Source organism: Guillardia theta (genome assembly GCF_000315625.1).
Source record: "Guillardia theta CCMP2712 unplaced genomic scaffold GUITHscaffold_25, whole genome shotgun sequence".
NCBI classification, from domain to species: Eukaryota; class Cryptophyceae; order Pyrenomonadales; family Geminigeraceae; genus Guillardia; species Guillardia theta.
In genome coordinates this window covers 482,776-500,726 of record NW_005434649.1, presented here as the reverse complement: position 1 = coordinate 500,726, position 17,951 = coordinate 482,776, and the positions used below count along the sequence as shown (strand labels likewise).

General features: G+C 42.6%; 1 protein-coding gene across 1 annotated transcript; it reads left to right on the top strand.

The window, feature by feature from the left end:
- Positions 1-15,808: 15,808 nt before the first annotated feature.
- On the top strand, positions 15,809-16,931 carry GUITHDRAFT_106616 (hypothetical protein; the record flags this gene model as incomplete). Its single annotated transcript, XM_005834551.1, has 3 exons — positions 15,809-16,681; positions 16,741-16,872; positions 16,926-16,931. 3 exons carry the CDS (start codon positions 15,809-15,811, stop codon positions 16,929-16,931), a joined length of 1,011 nt encoding a protein of 336 aa, XP_005834608.1.
- Between the last annotated feature and the right edge of the window lie 1,020 nt (positions 16,932-17,951).

Below are 17,951 nucleotides of genomic sequence, written 5' to 3'. Positions count from 1 at the left end.
GATCGTTAGGCTCTTTTCCAATTCAGCAAACTCATGTTGTTGCCGCATCAATCTCCTCGCCAGCTCTCCGGCCATATGCCCTATGTCTACTGCCTCCTTCAGCAGACTTCCAAGCTGCCGGATGCAGGAGCGCTGTTCAGCCACATCCCTGTTCATCTTGTTGCACCGCTCCTCCTTCTCCTTCGTCATGAGGTACAACTCCTCGAAGCTGCACTCGGCATCCTCCGCAAAGATCTGAAGCTCCTCGTCCAAGATCGCGTTGTCCTTCTGAATGCACAAGATCTGACCCAGCACCTGATTCAGGTCGCCCTGCACCTTCTCTAGTTGATCGCTCAGTGTCAAGAAAACGCTCCCAACATCGGAAACTACAAGTTCCGCGTTGATCCAGTGTACACACCCTGAAATCTCCTTGCAACACCGTACAACTTCACATGTAAAACCTACCCTCCAGTGCTCATCTGAATGCTTCCGTTCCTCCGCAGCCCTCGCAGTCTCTACCAGAGCAAGTCGCGTCTGCTCCAGCTCCGTCCTCGTCCCCTCCAGCTCCGTCCTCGTCCCCTCCAGCTCCGTCCTCGTCCCCTCCAGCTTCGTCCTCGTCCCCTCCAGCTCCGCTCTCGTCCCCTCCAGCTCAGTCCTCGTCCCCTCTAGAGCCTGTCGCATCATGGTCTTCTCCTCCTCCACAGCCCTCGCCGTCTCCGACATCTCCTTGTGCGCCTCTGACGTGAGCCTCAGGCACTCGGCCTCCGATGCTGCCAGCGCCTTTCGGGTCTGCTCCAGCTCCGTCCTCGTCCCCTTCAGCTCTGCCCTCGTCCCCTCCAGCTCCGTCCTCGTCCCCTCCAGCTCCGTCCTCGTCCCCTCCAGCTCTCCCCTTGTCCCCTCCAGCTCTGCCCTCGTCCCCTCCAGCTCTGCCCTCGTCCCCTCCAGCTCTGCCCTCGTCCCCTCCAGCTCAGTCCTCGTCCTCTCTAGAGCCTGTCGCATCATGGTCTTCTCCTCCTCCGCAGCCCTCGCCGTCTCCGACATCTCCTTGTGCGCCTCTGACGTGAGCCTCAGGCACTCGGCCTCCGATGCTGCCAGCGCCTTTCGGGTCTGCTCCAGCTCCGTCCTCGTCCCCTCCAGCTCCGTCCTCGTCCCCTCCAGCTCCGTCCTCGTCCCCTCCAGCTCTGCCCTCGTCCCCTCCAGCTCTGACCTCGTCCCCTCCATCTCTGCCCTTGTCTCTTCCAGCTGTGTCTTTGTCTGGTTTAATTCCTTTCGTTGGCCATGCTCTGCTAGTTGAGCCGAGCTCAGAGCAAGCTCGAGATTTCGCTTCTCATTTTCTAGTTTGGATTCCCAATCATCAGCTAAAGCGTTTTCTTCTTGCACCACCTTCTCCATCTCTGCCATCTTTTGTCTTGCCTCTAGTACTTCGAGTGTGAGGCTGGAGCATTCAGCTTCTTTTTGAGCGAGGTAGTGTGTGATCTGTTCTGTAATTTGCTCAAATTGAATCTCCTTCTTCTCGAGGATTCTCAACTGGTTCTGGAATGTCGTGAAGGTCGATGTTGTTTCCTCCCTTTGGTTCTTATACCTTGACATGATTTCAGACTGAGTTCTGGAAATCGCTTCTATTTCATGCTCAAGACTTTGAAGTGCTTTTGACGTCAATAGCACTTCGGTTTCGGCTGACCGTGAAAGCTCGTTCACGAGTGTCGCCAACTCCTTGACATCAATGTCTGCCTGCTGCACCAAATATCTTGAGCTTAAAGATTTCAGGGGAACGATGACATCTGCGACTTGTTTGTCATGAAGATTCGTTAATTCCTTCAAATGGATTATTTCATCCATCAAAGCTTTTCTTTCATTCTGATTTTGTACACTCGCACTCATTTTGGAGCTTGAAACATCTTGTGCAGATTTCAGGGTCGAGAGAGCGTGTTCAATATCTGACTCCAATGCCCTGCAAATATTGCCCAGCTTGTTATCGGAAAAAGAGTAAACATTTTCCAACTTTACAGCGGATGAAGCATTTTCATCAATTACAGCTTGAAGTTTGCTGAATATCTGGTTCTCGAAGTTGGAAATGGTATCGTTCAAAGATGCTATTACTGCATACATATTCTGAGCTTCAATTTTATACATTTGCTCAGCATCGCATTTGACTTTCATAGTTTCCATGAGTTGATCACGCAAATTCATCGACTGCTTGACTTCCGAATCAAGATATTGATTTGCCTCCTTTAACACAGAGCTGCATTCTTCTGAAAGATCAGCAATCTTAGAGATCCCATTTCTTGTGGATTCAGTCAAGGTGGAGGCATTCAACACAATGAAGTTCATCTGCTGGTGTAGCTTTGCTGATTGATCATCCATCGATCGAAGGATAACTTCCATTTGATTGGAAGCTTGCCTCCAACATACCCTATCCTCCTCCATCTGGTGCTGTTCAGCCTTCACATTATCGATTGTTTGCTGCAGTACATGAGCAAGGACATGATATCCGCTCTTGCTTTCATCTAAATCACTTCGCAGCTGTTGACAGGTGCTTTCCTTCTGTGCAAGTTCCTCATGCACAATCTTTAGCTGTGCCTCGAGCGTTGAGATCTGCTTGCTGAAATCTTCTTTCTGCTGCAGCATCACTGTCTTGGATCTGTGAAGGTCATCAGTGAGTGTGGTGACCTGGACATGTTCTTTCTTCAGGGCTTGCGAGACGTCATGGCTCCTGGATCTTTCTTCTTTTAATTTCTTTTGGAGTTCTTCATTTTCGGATGACAGATCCATTACTTGCCGACGAAGATCGGAGTTGAGAGCTTGCAGCTTGGATATCTCTGTCATGGATTGATCGTTTCCTTGCTTCCATAACGCACTAGTGTCATCAAGCTGCCTCTCTAGCGATTGTAGCTCTTCTTTCAATTTGCTCCTGTGTGATCGGTCCGTCGACAGCTTCCAGGACATGAAGGCTGTTGCCTCCGCAGACTGGTATGACATCTCAGATATTGTGCTTTCCAGGCGCTGGATGATACTGCGAAGTTTGTCGTTGATGATGAGGGAGTTGTTGAGCTCTCCCACAGCATCTTGAAGCGAGGTTTCACGCCGGAAAACTCTACTTGAGAGCTCAGTCTCATGCTCAAGCTCCAACGAGGTTCTCATGTTCTCATCTTCGTCAGATGCTGAAGCACACAATCTTTCTTCTTCCATCTCTTGGATTCTAAGGGTTAGGGCATTGATCTTGTCGTTCAGGCTCCTGTTTCGCTCCAGCAGCATTTCCCCTATGTCGGTAGCGGCCATGAGATCTTGCTCTCGCTGCTGCAAGAGTTCCTGCAGTTCCTTGTACTTCTGTTCCATCTCCATCACTTCAGCTGAAGCTCGCTCAATCTTCCTACGTCCTCAGCGCACGGCGACCTCTGATCATGGCGAATTGCCCGCGCCAACCATCCTCTCAAGAAATGCAGAGCCACTAGCAAGAGGAGCCTAGTAGGAACTAAGAAGAGGGGGTAGGGGTGGTAATGGGACTCCTTGTGAAGTCACTTTGCTGGTTCGAGGGTGGGTGCCCACCCCTTCAGACCGGTGTTTTCTGGCCCCAGTAACTACCGGTGCCGGTGTGGACCGGCGTGAATCTTCAGTACCTGGCAGCCTCTGCAAATCGTCAGATCGGGGGCAGGGGGTGGGTCCTCGACTTCCTAATTAGTCGCCCCGACTAGGCCGAAATAGCCTCATTTATATTAAAGACCTTAAAGACCAATATGCATAAAAGCACTAAAAATGCATAAGTGAAATGCAAAATCCCATCTATTTCGAATTTCATTACAACTTAAATTTAAAGACCAAAAGATAAAATGCATGAATACTATTAAAATGCATGATTTCTAAAAATACATTTACATATACTACTAGTGTACTATAATATATTCTATATTATTTGATTCATTCAGATCGAATGAAAGAATAAATGAGATCTTATCACATTATGAGTTAAAAGATTTATCAGAGCAAGCTGCATTGTATTATGATGTGAATAATATGATAGATGGTAGAGATAAGAATATAGTGAAGTATAATGAAGAATATTACCCAGTAATATTGTTTCAATGTCCTTTATGTAGATACAATAACCGTATAAAGCTATGTGAATCGCAATACACAAAAGAACATGTATTGAGGTTTACATACAAGGATTATGCGATGATAAATGAAATTGAAGACAAAGAGAGAACATATTCAGATGTGATCTCAGAGTTTGTACAAATCTTTCAAGACTTGCGGAATGATACAGAAAGAAGAGAGAATGCGATCTTATCTATACACAATGCACATCTGATGGGGGCGAATCGTGACCTGAAGAATGAGATAAAGAAGAATAAACAGATCATAGAAGATTTAAAAGCAGAGAATAAAAAGTTGAAACAAGCACAAGAGAAGGATAAGGATGATGTAGTGTCAATAATAAATAAACTGAAGGGTTCTTTTAATGACATAAAGACCTTCACAAGACAGAATAGAATTAATTTTCTCAAGACAATAGAAAACAGCATGAAATCATTGTGTAGATAACCAATAAATACATAAACAATTCCCATATATAGTTATAAATAACATGGAAGAGGAGAAGAGAGCAGCGGAGAGAGAGTATAGCCGGAAGAAATCAAAAGAGTTTATTCAACGGAGGAAGGATGATGGAACAATAAAGACAGTTGTGTATGATGTAATAAACAGATGCAATAGAATACGGTATGAGACAAATCCTGAATTTAGAGAAAAAGTTAATGAGAGTATCCGTAAATATAGGAATGAGAGGTACAAAAATGATCCAGAATATAGGGAACGAATTAAGGAGCAAAGTAGGAGGTATTATCAGAAAAAGATTATGGAAAAGAATGAAGCTAATACTCCACATAAGTGAGTAAAAACCATATAAACAAATTTATTAGTTATAATAGCAAAGTAGCATGCGATTATATTTTCCATCTAAGGAAGATACTGATGACAATACGATATATGAACACTTCAAGACAAATGAGTTGAGATCATTTGTCCGTATTGGATTGAAAGCAAGACAATTAGGACAATTTGAGCGTATCAAAAGGAAAACCCGTAACATCCTGTATGAATTCCTTCAAACCACACTTATTCAGGAAGTGAATTGGTTTTATCGTCTGAAGGATGGGAAGGATGGGCTTCTACAGAACACAAGTGATCTACATATCAAGAACAGAGCCAATGTGAAGATTGCAAGAGACACTCCTGACCCGGATGCTAAGCCTGGAAGCAAGCAGTATGCATTGGTGCATTATAAGCATCCTATCTTCCTACATAATTTCCATGGATATGAGATACTAGGAAATGATGATCTTGTCAAATTTCCTATTGATATAGATTATATCATAGAGAATATTAATCAGGCCCAAGAATATGATAAACAGAGAGAGAAGGGCATCTTTCCTATTTTCGATAAGATTATGAACCTATGTTCCAACTTAGTGAACATTGTAAACAATCATTTTGATTTGAACATTTCTAAGGATGATACAGTGATACTAGAATCCTGTGGATTATCCTGCAAAGGGTCATATAAGGTTTCGTATCATATCATACTCCCTTTCTTGTTTGAATGGAAACAGAGGCAAGTCTTTAGAGATCTATTTGATTCTGAATTCTTCTTATTTGATAGCCAATTCCCTAAACCAATCATAGATATTAGGATCTATTCAGACAATAGGTGCTTTCGCATGCCCTATCAATCCAAGAAGGGCTCCACTTTGATCCTCAAACCTGTTCAACCCTTAGGTTTAAGTTATTACATGTATCTTGTACGCAGCTATGGAACTGTAAAGAATGTGATAATCCCAATAGAGACAATCAAAGGAGAAACAGGCATAGATAAGAAACATTCATCAATTATAAAAAAATCAATCAAGAAGGATCTTAAGATAAAGCTAAGCATAGAGAGCCCTCAAGAGGAATTCTATGATGATCATTACATTCTCTGTTGCTTAAAGTCTATAAAGAATGACATCAACATCATAAACTTTAGCCTATGGTACAGGATTGTTAAAGCCATATTCAAGGTATTGCTTGGTGTTTCAAGGGAATTCTTTGAGGACTTGCAAGGATCTAATCCTATAGACTATTCAGAGAGGATTGAGGTCTTCAGGGAGCACATATTCAATTGGACAGAAAAGGGATATGAAGAATGCCATAGCTACAGCCTTCAAAAGAGAAACCAACTAAGGCGGCTGTGCAATGAGAATGGCATAACTGGTTACTACAAAATGGACATGGCAACCATGATAAAGAGGTTGAAGGAGGTTATACCAACCATTGCTGAGAATGATAGAGAGAAACATCATAAATTCATTAAGTCTATATTAGACTATTCTATGACTAAGATAGAACAAGAGGAGGGAGAATTTAACCCTTTAGGTCCTTATAGATTTCTTAATTATTTTGCTACAAAGTGTAACAAGGATTTATGGGCAGGATGGTTTAAGTGTAACCTCTTCAAACGGTCAGTTATCCCAATCAATGAGTTTCCAGCTATATTCAATGTCAAGCCATACCCAAGGTATGGGGATATGATACAATTAACATCTAAGTTCATATGCCTGTCGGCAGGATGTGGTTATGGCAAGACAGAACAGATGTTGGGTCTTATAAAGCCAAATGATAGAGTATTGAATATAATAGCAAACCGCAATCTTGCGACTTCTGTTACTTCAAGGTTCAATAAGACCATAAACAAACATCGAAAAGATCTGAAATTTGACAATATAAGGTTGTTTAATCTCTATCAGTCATCCAGCAGATCAAATTACGATAGCCAACGCCTTGTGTGTTCCATACAATCTTTGCACAAGTTACAGTTTTTAGAGTATGATTTAGTTTTTATAGATGAAGCAGAAGAGACTATTGGTGCTCTAGAGAATTGCACTACAGATGATAGAAAGGATCTAGAGACCAGAACCAAGATATATGAGATCCTGCACAATGTAATATTGAATGCTAAGGCGGTAATCTTTGCAGATGCCTTATTCAATATATCTAAACCATGTGTCAATTTCATCGAGAACTTAGCATCTATCTATGAACAGGAGACAATATCTTTCTATCATACAGCATCTACAAGATTGAAACAGAAGTATGTTCTAGCATGTGACATTCCAAAGTATTCAAAGAAGATAGATTGCGACAAATATACAGTTGAGAATCTAGCACTTGAAGACATAGTGAGACATGTTAAGGCAGGACGGAATGTGTGCGGTGTAATGATGTTCCAGAAGCACAGGAAAAAGTTTATGGATCGGTTTGAAAGAGAAGGGATAAAGGCCGTGATAGTTACAGGAGATACAAAAAAGGATAAGGAGATTGATAAATATATAAAGAACCCATCATTGATTGCAAAAGACAAGGTACAGGTGTTCTTGCACACGAACACCATATGCACTGGATTCAGCGAGGAGACCCCTGATTATTGGGATTTGAAGATCCATATAATTGAAGAATTTGGGAACATTGAGAAGGGTTTCATAAAGACAAATCAGATGATACAGGCATCTCAAAGATTTCGATACGTAAAAACCGATGAGGATGGCTATCAGTTGAATATAATCTATTGCAAGAGGAATTTTGATTATGAGCATAGGTATACTCCTCATAGATCTGAGATTGAGAGGCATATCAAAGAGAAATACAATGGAACCGATAAGAACATGATGGCGTCGTATAGAGAGATGCAAGAGAGGCTCAGGATTGATATAGCAGAGAGAGATCATATCTCAAAGCCCTTTTTGATTGAGTTATTTAAATACCATATTGACAATTGTTACAAGGACAACCTATTTGTAGATAAGGGATGTATCAGGACCCATCAGGATCTTTATAAAGCATTAACTGAAGATTATAATATAACACCGGAGGATCATGATGAGAAGGAGGCCTTAGTTCATGGCTTCTATAATCATCCTGTGTATGGAAAGTTCCACAATATGTTGTTAAGGGAGGGTTATGTAGGGACATATTATGGTTTCAACATAGCATATACAAACATTCTGAATATGTTGAAGAGCAGCAATGATCGTAAGGCATTGACTAAGACTTACATATATTCGAAGTATTTTACAGACGTGATATATACTTCCACATATAAGGATGAGATGTCTGGAAAAAATATAGAATTCAAGGAATTGCTGCCCTTCACGGAATATGAGAGGTTATATGACAAGTTCATGACAAAGCCTTACAACATCATTACATCTCTCATTGTATTAAATTCGCCACAAGACAAATATAACATTGTTAAGGTAATCATACAGAATGACGCTATGCACACTTATAACAGATTGAAATATATCTTAGACAATCTTATTGATGTGCTCGGTATTGATCTGAGGGATCACAATGCCCTTGAGAGGGGTTATGTATCAGGCAGGAGATTGTGTGAGAATGAGGTGTTGATAAAGGAGATTTATGAGTGTTTCATAAACCAATTCTTACTAAAGGAACCAGAGTTTAGCAAAAGAACTGAAAGTAAGATAAATTTCCTTCTAGAGAAACTATTAAATTGTAAAATGAAAACAGAAGGCAAACAGAAAGAATACACAAAAAATAAAGAAAGACATCGTTATTTTGATTACAAATTAATACTGATAAAACAAGATAAGATTGAAAACATAATTGATGTAATCAAAGGTTTCAATTTTTTAGCAGCACCATAAAGAACTATTTGGATCAATATACATATGATATAGGCGAAGTCTTATAAAGGCCATAGGGTGTTACCAAACCTTGTAGGTTAAAAGTCCCCTTTATTCAGGCATGAAGGCAAATTGAAGGCGGTGCTGCGCATGGCTGAAAGCCTGAGGGTATTTTCGAAAGCATGATGGTGAGGAAGATTGTTGAATGAGTGTTCAATAGCCTGACGGAAGGCCTGACCAGACAAAAAACTCTTATAAAAAACGGAGCGGTCAGGGCCGGATTAAAGGGGAGTCGGGCATGCAAGGATGTTGTAAAGGCTATAGGGTGTTACCAAGCTGGTTTAAATAGTGTGAGGACTTATGAGACAGTATGATAGGATCTTAGACTCCCCTTTATTCAGGCATGAAGGCGGTGCTGCGCATGGCTGAAAGCCTAAGGGTATTTTCGAAAGCATAATGGTAAAGAAGAACTCGAATACAAAAGAACATATAAAAAAGACTTCAAAGTAAATTAGTGATTTTGGGTCGTGAGAGATTACAATGAGAACAGAGTGGCCGAAGAATGGCATGTTGTTGGTGGAATGAGATCCAGTCTTGTTCAAAGTTGAAATGTTGTGGAAAGAAATACCGAGAATGTGGATATTCTTTGAGGTCATCGAATATGATAGGACAAGATGATTGAATATCCAAGAAATTAGCAACAAGTTGAATGAACTGAACATCATGATCGATATGTAACGATTTAAGAGTAGAAGTCCCACACAAAGAGCAGGAGGAGGTATCATGAGTTGTTTTGAAAGCAAGAATCTGATGGTCTACAGATGTGCGTAAAGCGCATAAGAGCTCAGTTCGGATAGTTTTAGGTTTTCCAGTGACACAAATCCTCCAAGAGATATCAAGAAGAGAGCCATCTTTGTTGATGATGAACAAGGCTAATGCTCTTTTATTGATATAACTTTGTTGAATTGAAAAGTCAATTACATTAGCAAGCTTATTTAAACTGTTAGGATGATTTGAGGCGATATCAAGGAGTTGTTGATACAAAACATTACCATCGTTAAGTTGTTTAACACTCTTGCAAATTCCAATCTGACGAAGAAGATTGCGGACATAATCTTCAGCATCTTTGTAAGTTTTGAATTTAACATTGCCAAATTGAACTTTACAAGCTTTGTTCATAATGAGAAAGAAGTCATAATGTAATACATTGTATTTTTCTTAAGTATGAGTTATTTACGACATAATGGGCATTTATTGAGAACAGTTTCGTTGGCGTTATTGTATTCAATAGTTTCGCATGAAGATTCAAATTTATCAATTGTTTTTCTGAAAGGGTCCCATTTAGAATTGTTTTGATAATTGTTGTTATCAAAATCATTATAATACTCTTCTTCTAAATGAGGATAAGGGAATGATGGCATTTCTTTACCATAGTAGCATCGTTTGAAGCAAGTGATGCATGTTGAATGATTGCAATTAGGTTGAGAAACACACTTTGTAATTTGAAGACATATTGGACATTCAAGATCATCAAAGAAATCAAGTTTTCCTTTGCCCGTCTGAGTACCCCAAGTCCCAAATTTTATATTACAACCCATACACAATCCACTATGCATATTAAAAAGCCAGAGTGGAGCAATGGTATCACAGACGATAAAATTAGGGCATGGAAGGGGTTTGCATTGATGGGCACATTCAAACTGGTATGCGTAATCATTAGATGAGGTTGTTTGTGCAAGACAAGATCCATCGCCATTACATGACATATTTAGTACATTTGTTTATTAATTAAGTCTTAAATCATACATATGATAATATTTATACGAAGCATGGTAAGGGATATATAACATTAAAGGATATAGGTGTGACCCACGCCTTTTTGTGGGAAAGGTTCCATTTAGTGGAGAAGTTAATTGACTTAGCCGGGGGATTTGTCCGAATTAGAAAAGGGTTAATAAAGGGGATATTAGGATGGATATCAAAGAGTATTGCCGTAATTGACTGAGGGAAGATGTGGGTATAAAAATGAGAAAGGGATGTAAAGGGGGTAGAGTAGTCTGATAAGGTATGTTGAGTGTGAGTGAGTTGGATGTGTCAAGGATAAGTGTAGGGGATTGTAAGGAGCCTCGGAGAGGGGTGATATGAGGATGATAAAGTTGAGGATGGATGGTAGGAGTATAGATATAGAGACGCCATTTGTAAGAATGGAGAGTGAGGGTAAGAGTGAGGTGGAGTTGGTGTTGAGGGGAGGGTGAGGGTGGAGAGTGAGTTTAGTGAGAGGATAGAGGAGATAGAGACGGAGGATAATGGAGAGTGTAGAGAGGAAGCAAGGAGGTGATTGGGGTTTAACGGAGAGGGAGGTGATAGGATCGTTGAGGAGGAGGGGTGAGGATAGAATGATGAGGGTATGGATGAGGAGGGACAAGAGGGGGAATTATAAGTGTAGGGTGAAGGATATGGATAGGGTGGATATAGATATGAAGGATGTATTAGGGGAGCAGAAGGGGAAGAGGGTGAAGATGTTGTTGAGATTGTATGGGGTAGTGATGAAGGAGAGGTGGAGTAGGATGATATGGATGTCACGTTTTGTGGGGTTGGAGAGTGGGAGGAGGTATAGGGATAGATTGATAGAGAGGACGTTAGGGGTGATAGACATGATGGGTGAGGAAACGAGTGATACATAAGTGAATAAAGGGATGGAGAATAGAGAGGGGTAGTGAATAAAGTGAATGGAGAAAATATTAAAAGGAGTGAATGAGAGGAATATGGGTGATAAAAAGGCGTGGGTGGGGTGCGTAGGAGATAGAAAAATAAAAATGTAATGTAAGGAGGGGTTTGTGTAGGATGACATTAGAGATAAAGAAGGGATCAAGCAATGTGGATGTGGAGGCGTTGAAGGCATTGGAGGATAGCATGAGTTTGATAATGAGGGATGGTGAGTATGTAGGGGCGGATGGGTTGACGGTGTATAGATTTAATTACAGGGGGAGGGGTGAGGATGGTTGAGGGTGAATAATTTTTGTGTGCTGTGAAATTTTTGTTAAGGAATATTTTGCAGAGAGGGAGTAGTTTTTGTAGCGACCCTTGCGTAAGGGCGATGCAGATGGCTGACCAGACTGGTAATAGATTTTATTGTGGAATATATGATATTTAATGTAAGATATATGTTTTTATAAATTATGCAAAGTATGTGTGACGGTGTATAATGGAGGGTTGTAAGGGTGGTTATAGATAACGCACATGGCTAACGCCAGTGCTAGGCCTTAGTGCTTGCTGCGCAAGCTTGCGACCCTTGCGTAAGGGCGATGCATATGGCTGACCAAACTGGTAATAGATTTGTTGTAAAGAATATAGGATATTTATAGGATATGTAAATGTATTTTATAAATTATGCAAAGTATATGTTTGAGAGCATAATGGAGGTTTGTAAGGGTGGCTATAGATGACGCACATTGCTACGCAAGTGCTATGGCTTATGGTTTGTTTCACAAACTTGGCGACCTTCTTCTAAATGCGGTGTGGTGGCCTTATCATTCTGGTAATAGATTTATTGTAAATTCTCATAGCGTTGTCGCTCTCAACTGACCCCTCTGGTTTCCAATAGTTTTCTGTGGGGGTATCCTTCGACACATGTGAATAGCAAATGGCAGTTGGGGTCTGGGGTGGGTCAGACGGCTGGGAGCTGATTCAAATTGGTTGGGACCTGTTTAAGGGGGTAGGGTACTTCCTGGTAGCAAATAATTGTACCAACAGTACCAATTTTATGGTACATATTCAAGTACTGTTAGGAAAACTTGTACCAAAATAGTTTATGCGGTACCTCCCCTGTTCAAACTATGATGCTTTGGACCCACCTGTTTCCCAGTGAAAGTGCCTTCTCCGATGGGGTCAAGTTTTGGACCCTACCCTGCCTCCGACCAACATAGACCACCCTTGTAGATCAGAGGGAGCTCTCAAGCCTTGCCCCTTCCCTTCCCTGGTTGCATATCCAAGGTTAGCAAGTGAATGTTGTTACGCAGACGTGACTCATCTGCAGCAGGAGAGCTCAGACGAGGACAAGCAGAGGCAATCCCTGCAGAATCTGGTGTGAGCGCAGTAGTCTGAAAACATCTCTGTGATTGCAAACACATGTAAAGAGGGTTGATCATCATAGATTTTAGCAGCTTGAATAAGTAGTACTCTGCACGGACCGTCCGCTAGTGGCGCTGTACGATGGATGACATTGACTCTCATGAGCAATAAGTAGGAAGTCATGAAGCATGTCACGGAGACAGCATGATCTATACTTATTTCATAGGAATCTGCTGCAAAGAGTCGGGCTTGAGGGCGGTCTGAGCAATATGCAAGTGTATTGCCAAGGCATGTAAAGAGTTTCAAGGAATACCAGTGCATTCATCAAATGGCAGTGATGAGGTACCACATGAAGGCATGACTTGCAAATTGATTGCATGTCGTGTTCTATTTCATGACTTACAATCAAGACGCTTTGAGCGACAAAACGATACCCCTTATAGCATTGTAAATCATATTTCATTTCCTTCACCTCGAGTCGAAGCAAGAAATTTTCAAGGTGCTGATATCTTTGTTGTGACTAGACTGACATGGTATCAGGAGCAGTTAATTGATGTTGGATCCGATTGAATCATGCAGATGAAAATGGACATACCCTTTTGAATAAATCTTTCTTCTCGAGTATCATACCAGAGCTTTCTTGCCTCTTTCTTTGTAACCTAACATGTACAAAGCATTGGCATTTTCTTACACAAAGTAAACTGAGCCTGACCAGCTTCTCTTATTCGCTGCATTCTCGCCCTTCCATCATCCTGATCTTTTCTTCGCTTGACACCCTTGGGTCAATGCGAGTTGCATGCTGCGATATCATCAATTGTTTGGAACCAAGCGATAAGTGGAACAAAGCGCTCAGGTGCTATGCAGGCTGCAATGCATCGCCGGCATTCCAACCATATGGATAAGTTTGCCAACTTTGCGCTGCTCATATTACTTGCAGCAAAAGTCAACCATTCCAGATGATAAGGACAATGTATGAGACTTGCGCAGAAGAATGTGCAAACACTTCCACACGACGGTGAGTGTGCACGATTCCACATACACAAGAATGCTGCGCAGAAGCATCTACCAGTTTCTTGTCTAACCACTCTTTTGATGAATGAGCATCGACTTCTCTAACATGTACATCAGGTCATGCAGGCTCATGTAAAAATGATGATGTTGTTAGCAACAACTTGGCATTGTTTTATTGAAGTACGTTGAAAACATCACCTAGGCCGCTACATATTCCCATGTCCGCTTTGCAACAGTTCTAAACCACGTATCACCATAAAGTTGTACATCATTCGACTAGTCCGATAACATCTTCATGTAGAGTCTCAGTTTTAAGCACAACGCGGTTTGGAGCGATACTGTGACTTGTTTGCCTGGTATGATTACATGTGACATGCTCTCTTACACAATTGAAGAGTATTGTAGAAAATTCAGTCAAGCGGTGCACAGTTCAGCCTTGCTTTCTTGCTATTCATCAAACATAGTGTATCAAACAGATGTCATCGTGTGGATCGACGCAAAATAAAGATGGACTCGAAGTTCTGTCTGAAAAATGACCCTTTGCAAGTACTGATGGATCGAGAGCAAGTTCGTGATGCTGTATCATTGAGAAGTAAAATGACAGTCATAAGCCAGTGCTATACGACTCGTATCCATCAGCTTGAAATATGAACCACTGAGTTTCATTCCATGAATCATCTTTCCTCCCGCATTCAAACTGAGAAACTCAGTGCTTGTCAACTCATGGGCATGGTTTCAGAGTTTGAATTTCCAGCAAGTTGAGGAAGGACAAGGCAGACAGAAGCGTCAAAGAAAGTTGAGGGTCATCAGGGAAGGTCTGACGAGAGTCTGAGACTCATGGACAGGGAAGGATAGGGATGCGCAAGTGCGGAGGGCAGGGAGATGGGGAGGGAGACCCCCTCTGCTAAATGTATTTTAAAAGGTACCCATTACAGTACCAGACCAAGACCTGTACCCCCCACCCCCCTGTCGCGTCCGTTGGGTTCGAATATTTGAAATACTACCACGCCTACCCATCAGGTTCTGGTACAAATCATTACTCCACTATACAAGGGCCTAAGTGATCCTATGCAAAGGCAATAGGAACAACTGTTTACTTATCTAAGCTCTCAATTACCCCCGGTTGCCGTTGAACGTGCAGCGCTGGAAATGGATTTTCAAACCTTCCAATCCTTCGATTTTTTACTTACACACAATTTTGTACTGGAAAACGCCTGGATCTGGTACAAATCCCAATTGTCAGCAAGTTCCTTGACCCGACAACGCTATGTATAGAATATATATAGTATATGTATTTTTATAGATTATGCAAAGCATATATTGGATTGAAAGGAGTGGCTATAGATAACGCACATGGCTAACGCCAGTGCTATGGCCTTAGTGCTTGCTACGCAAGCTTGCGACCCTTGCGTAAGGGCATGGCAATGGCCTTACCAGACTGGTAATAGATTTTTATTGTAAATTCTATAGAATATATTATAGTACACTAGTAGTATATGTAAATGTATTTTTAGAAATCATGCATTTTAATAGTATTCATGCATTTTATCTTTTGGTCTTTAAATTTAAGTTGTAATGAAATTCGAAATAGATGGGATTTTGCATTTCACTTATGCATTTTTAGTGCTTTTATGCATATTGGTCTTTAAGGTCTTTAATATAAATACTCTCAGAGTAGGAGCCACGTGGGTGTTTGCTTCTCAGTGATATGACTTGAGCCTCGGAGCGCGGCCCCGGGCCGGCGGCGGCCTGCGGGGGGCTCCTCCGAGCCGCCCGCCGGGCCGCCCGGCCGGTTGCAGTTCCACTGAGCGGCGGGGATGATAACTGATGTAATCACGTCGCTCTCTGCCGATCATCGGAGTTGACTCAGTTAACTTGTCACAGTGTGACTTTAAGGGTCACCGTCACGGTCACCGAGTATAGCCCGGCCGGAGTCACCAGTCCGTCCGACACGGTCCGCGGCGGCATCGCGGGGGCCGGGGCGGCCCGGCCCTCAGTGGCATCCGGGCCGAATGCCAAATCATCACCCTCTTACCTCAGTGTCATCTTTCCAGAAATAGGCTCACATGTCGGCTAGGCAGCGACGGTATGGGGCAGGGGAAGGGGGAGACGAGGATGGCGATACAGGAAAGATGAAGCGCTTCTATACCCTAGTGGCAGGTGGGACATTCTTGATGTCCGTTGTTCTTGCATGCACCTTGATTCCTAGAGGCCACACCATTGCTACTATGAGCAACGATGGCGAGGGTAAACATGGCCCTCGGTTAGACTCAGCCATCTCTGCTGCCCTGGAGGTTGCAAGCCATCAACTCAAGCCAGAGCAAATCAAGTTTTTTCGTGATCGACAAGCAGCGATTTCAGAGCAAGAGGATCTCAATAGGAAGTGGGAAAAGAAATCAGTGGAACATTTGGTTCGTTTGATTCAGAAAACTACGGACAGCGATCAACAACATGAAGAGGACGACTTGCTTCGTTCGACTCCATCTCAAAACGATATTGTCAATGAAAAGAAACATGTTGGTGCTCACCAAAATCAGAACACGAGAGTAGAGGAAAGCTCTGCATCATTTGCAACTCGCCAGCCATTGCAACAAAGCTTAGCGCAATCCAAGACCGTGAATGAGCATGCGGGGGGGATGGTCTCTCCTCAGTTCCAGGAAGACTTGGAGAAAATGGCGCGAGAAAGGGCAGCTCGCGAGGAAAGGGAAGAGCAGTTTCTAAAGTTGCGCGAGGAAAAGCAAGCAATCAAAGAAAACCGATTGAAACTTTTAGCAAACGCCCGCAAAGATTATCAGCAAGCAAGGAAAGAAGTAGTGCAAGTGAAGGATCGCTTGAAAGATGCCTTGGCACAACGGGACAAGATGACTGAGGCAGTGCGCAGTCATGGATTCTTGAGTGCAAAGGAGGCACTTCACCAACTCGCTCCAATCAAGCAACAGGTGTTACAAATCGATTGGAAGAGAAACCCTAGCTGAGCTTCTTCTATCATTTCCAACAGGTTGAAACTTTGATTGATGAGACTGCATCAGCACGGAAGAAGTGGATTGCAGCAAAGCAAGCTCTCAAGATCGCTGAAGCTATTGAAGAAGACCCAATTTCTTTGAAGTCTTCATCGGTCGCAGCAATGGAGGTCAGGCGGATTCGATGATGCATATTATCTTGTAGTTGACCACGACATGACAGGTGTAAAGTATTTGCAAGTGTTCATTATTCTTTTTCAGTAATCAAGTTGCTTCAATTCGCCGGGGCCCGCCCAAGCTGTTTAGCACCGGCGGATACCTTGCAACTTTTTAATATCCAAATATTCTGTCTTTCTCTACATTCGAACTCTCTAAATTTAAAGCTGCAAAGCACCGATTGAGGCTTGCGCAATCATTGCATGATCATGATCGTCACATAGAATGCCAGACCCAAGTTTCAGGTTTCCGAGGCCGAGTCGTGATAGTGTCGGACCAGAAAAGCTCGATTTTCTACTGCACATACGAGTCAATCTTGATGCGATCGTTCTATCTCGACCATCGGATGCAGCGAGCAAGCCTGGGGCTGACTCGCTGACCGGACTCCCACAGACGGGAATTTGACTACAGACACTAATTTTGACTATGCACCCTCATAGTCGTGTTTTCACGGTGATTTGACTATAAGCGTCGATAATGAGATCGGAATATTTCACTAAAGACACTCAATCTTGACTACAAAACCTATTAGATGACTTTGACACGCCCCTTCCCGCTTGGGGGCGCCATGCGCAGGATTGAGCCAGAGGAGGGGAAGGGGATGGAGGAGAACTGGAAACAGGACGAGCCTCGCTGCTCAGGGAGGATCGAACTAAGAGACTGCATGTCCCATCTTAGCGGTATGCCGCCCCTGAGCTCTTCCTCGGACTCCTTTCTCCCCGATTCCTTACAGAAGATTGATTCCTCCCATCGACCAGACCATGACGGTGATCCTGACATCCCTGTCGAAGATCCTGAGAGCAGCTCGATACGAAGCAGCTCAATCTGTGCTGCCAGGAGGAGTCGGGTGACGTCTCCTCTTCACTCACGCTTCGCCAATTTGAATGGGAGGCATCTGATTACCATTCGAAGGGTTTTCTACCTTTCAATCCTTCTACACTTTTGCAATTCAAAAGCAATAATGAGCTCAGACGAAGCTCAAATCTCTCACACAGGCAGAAGGCCCTTAGCTGTAAGTGCCGAATATGAACGA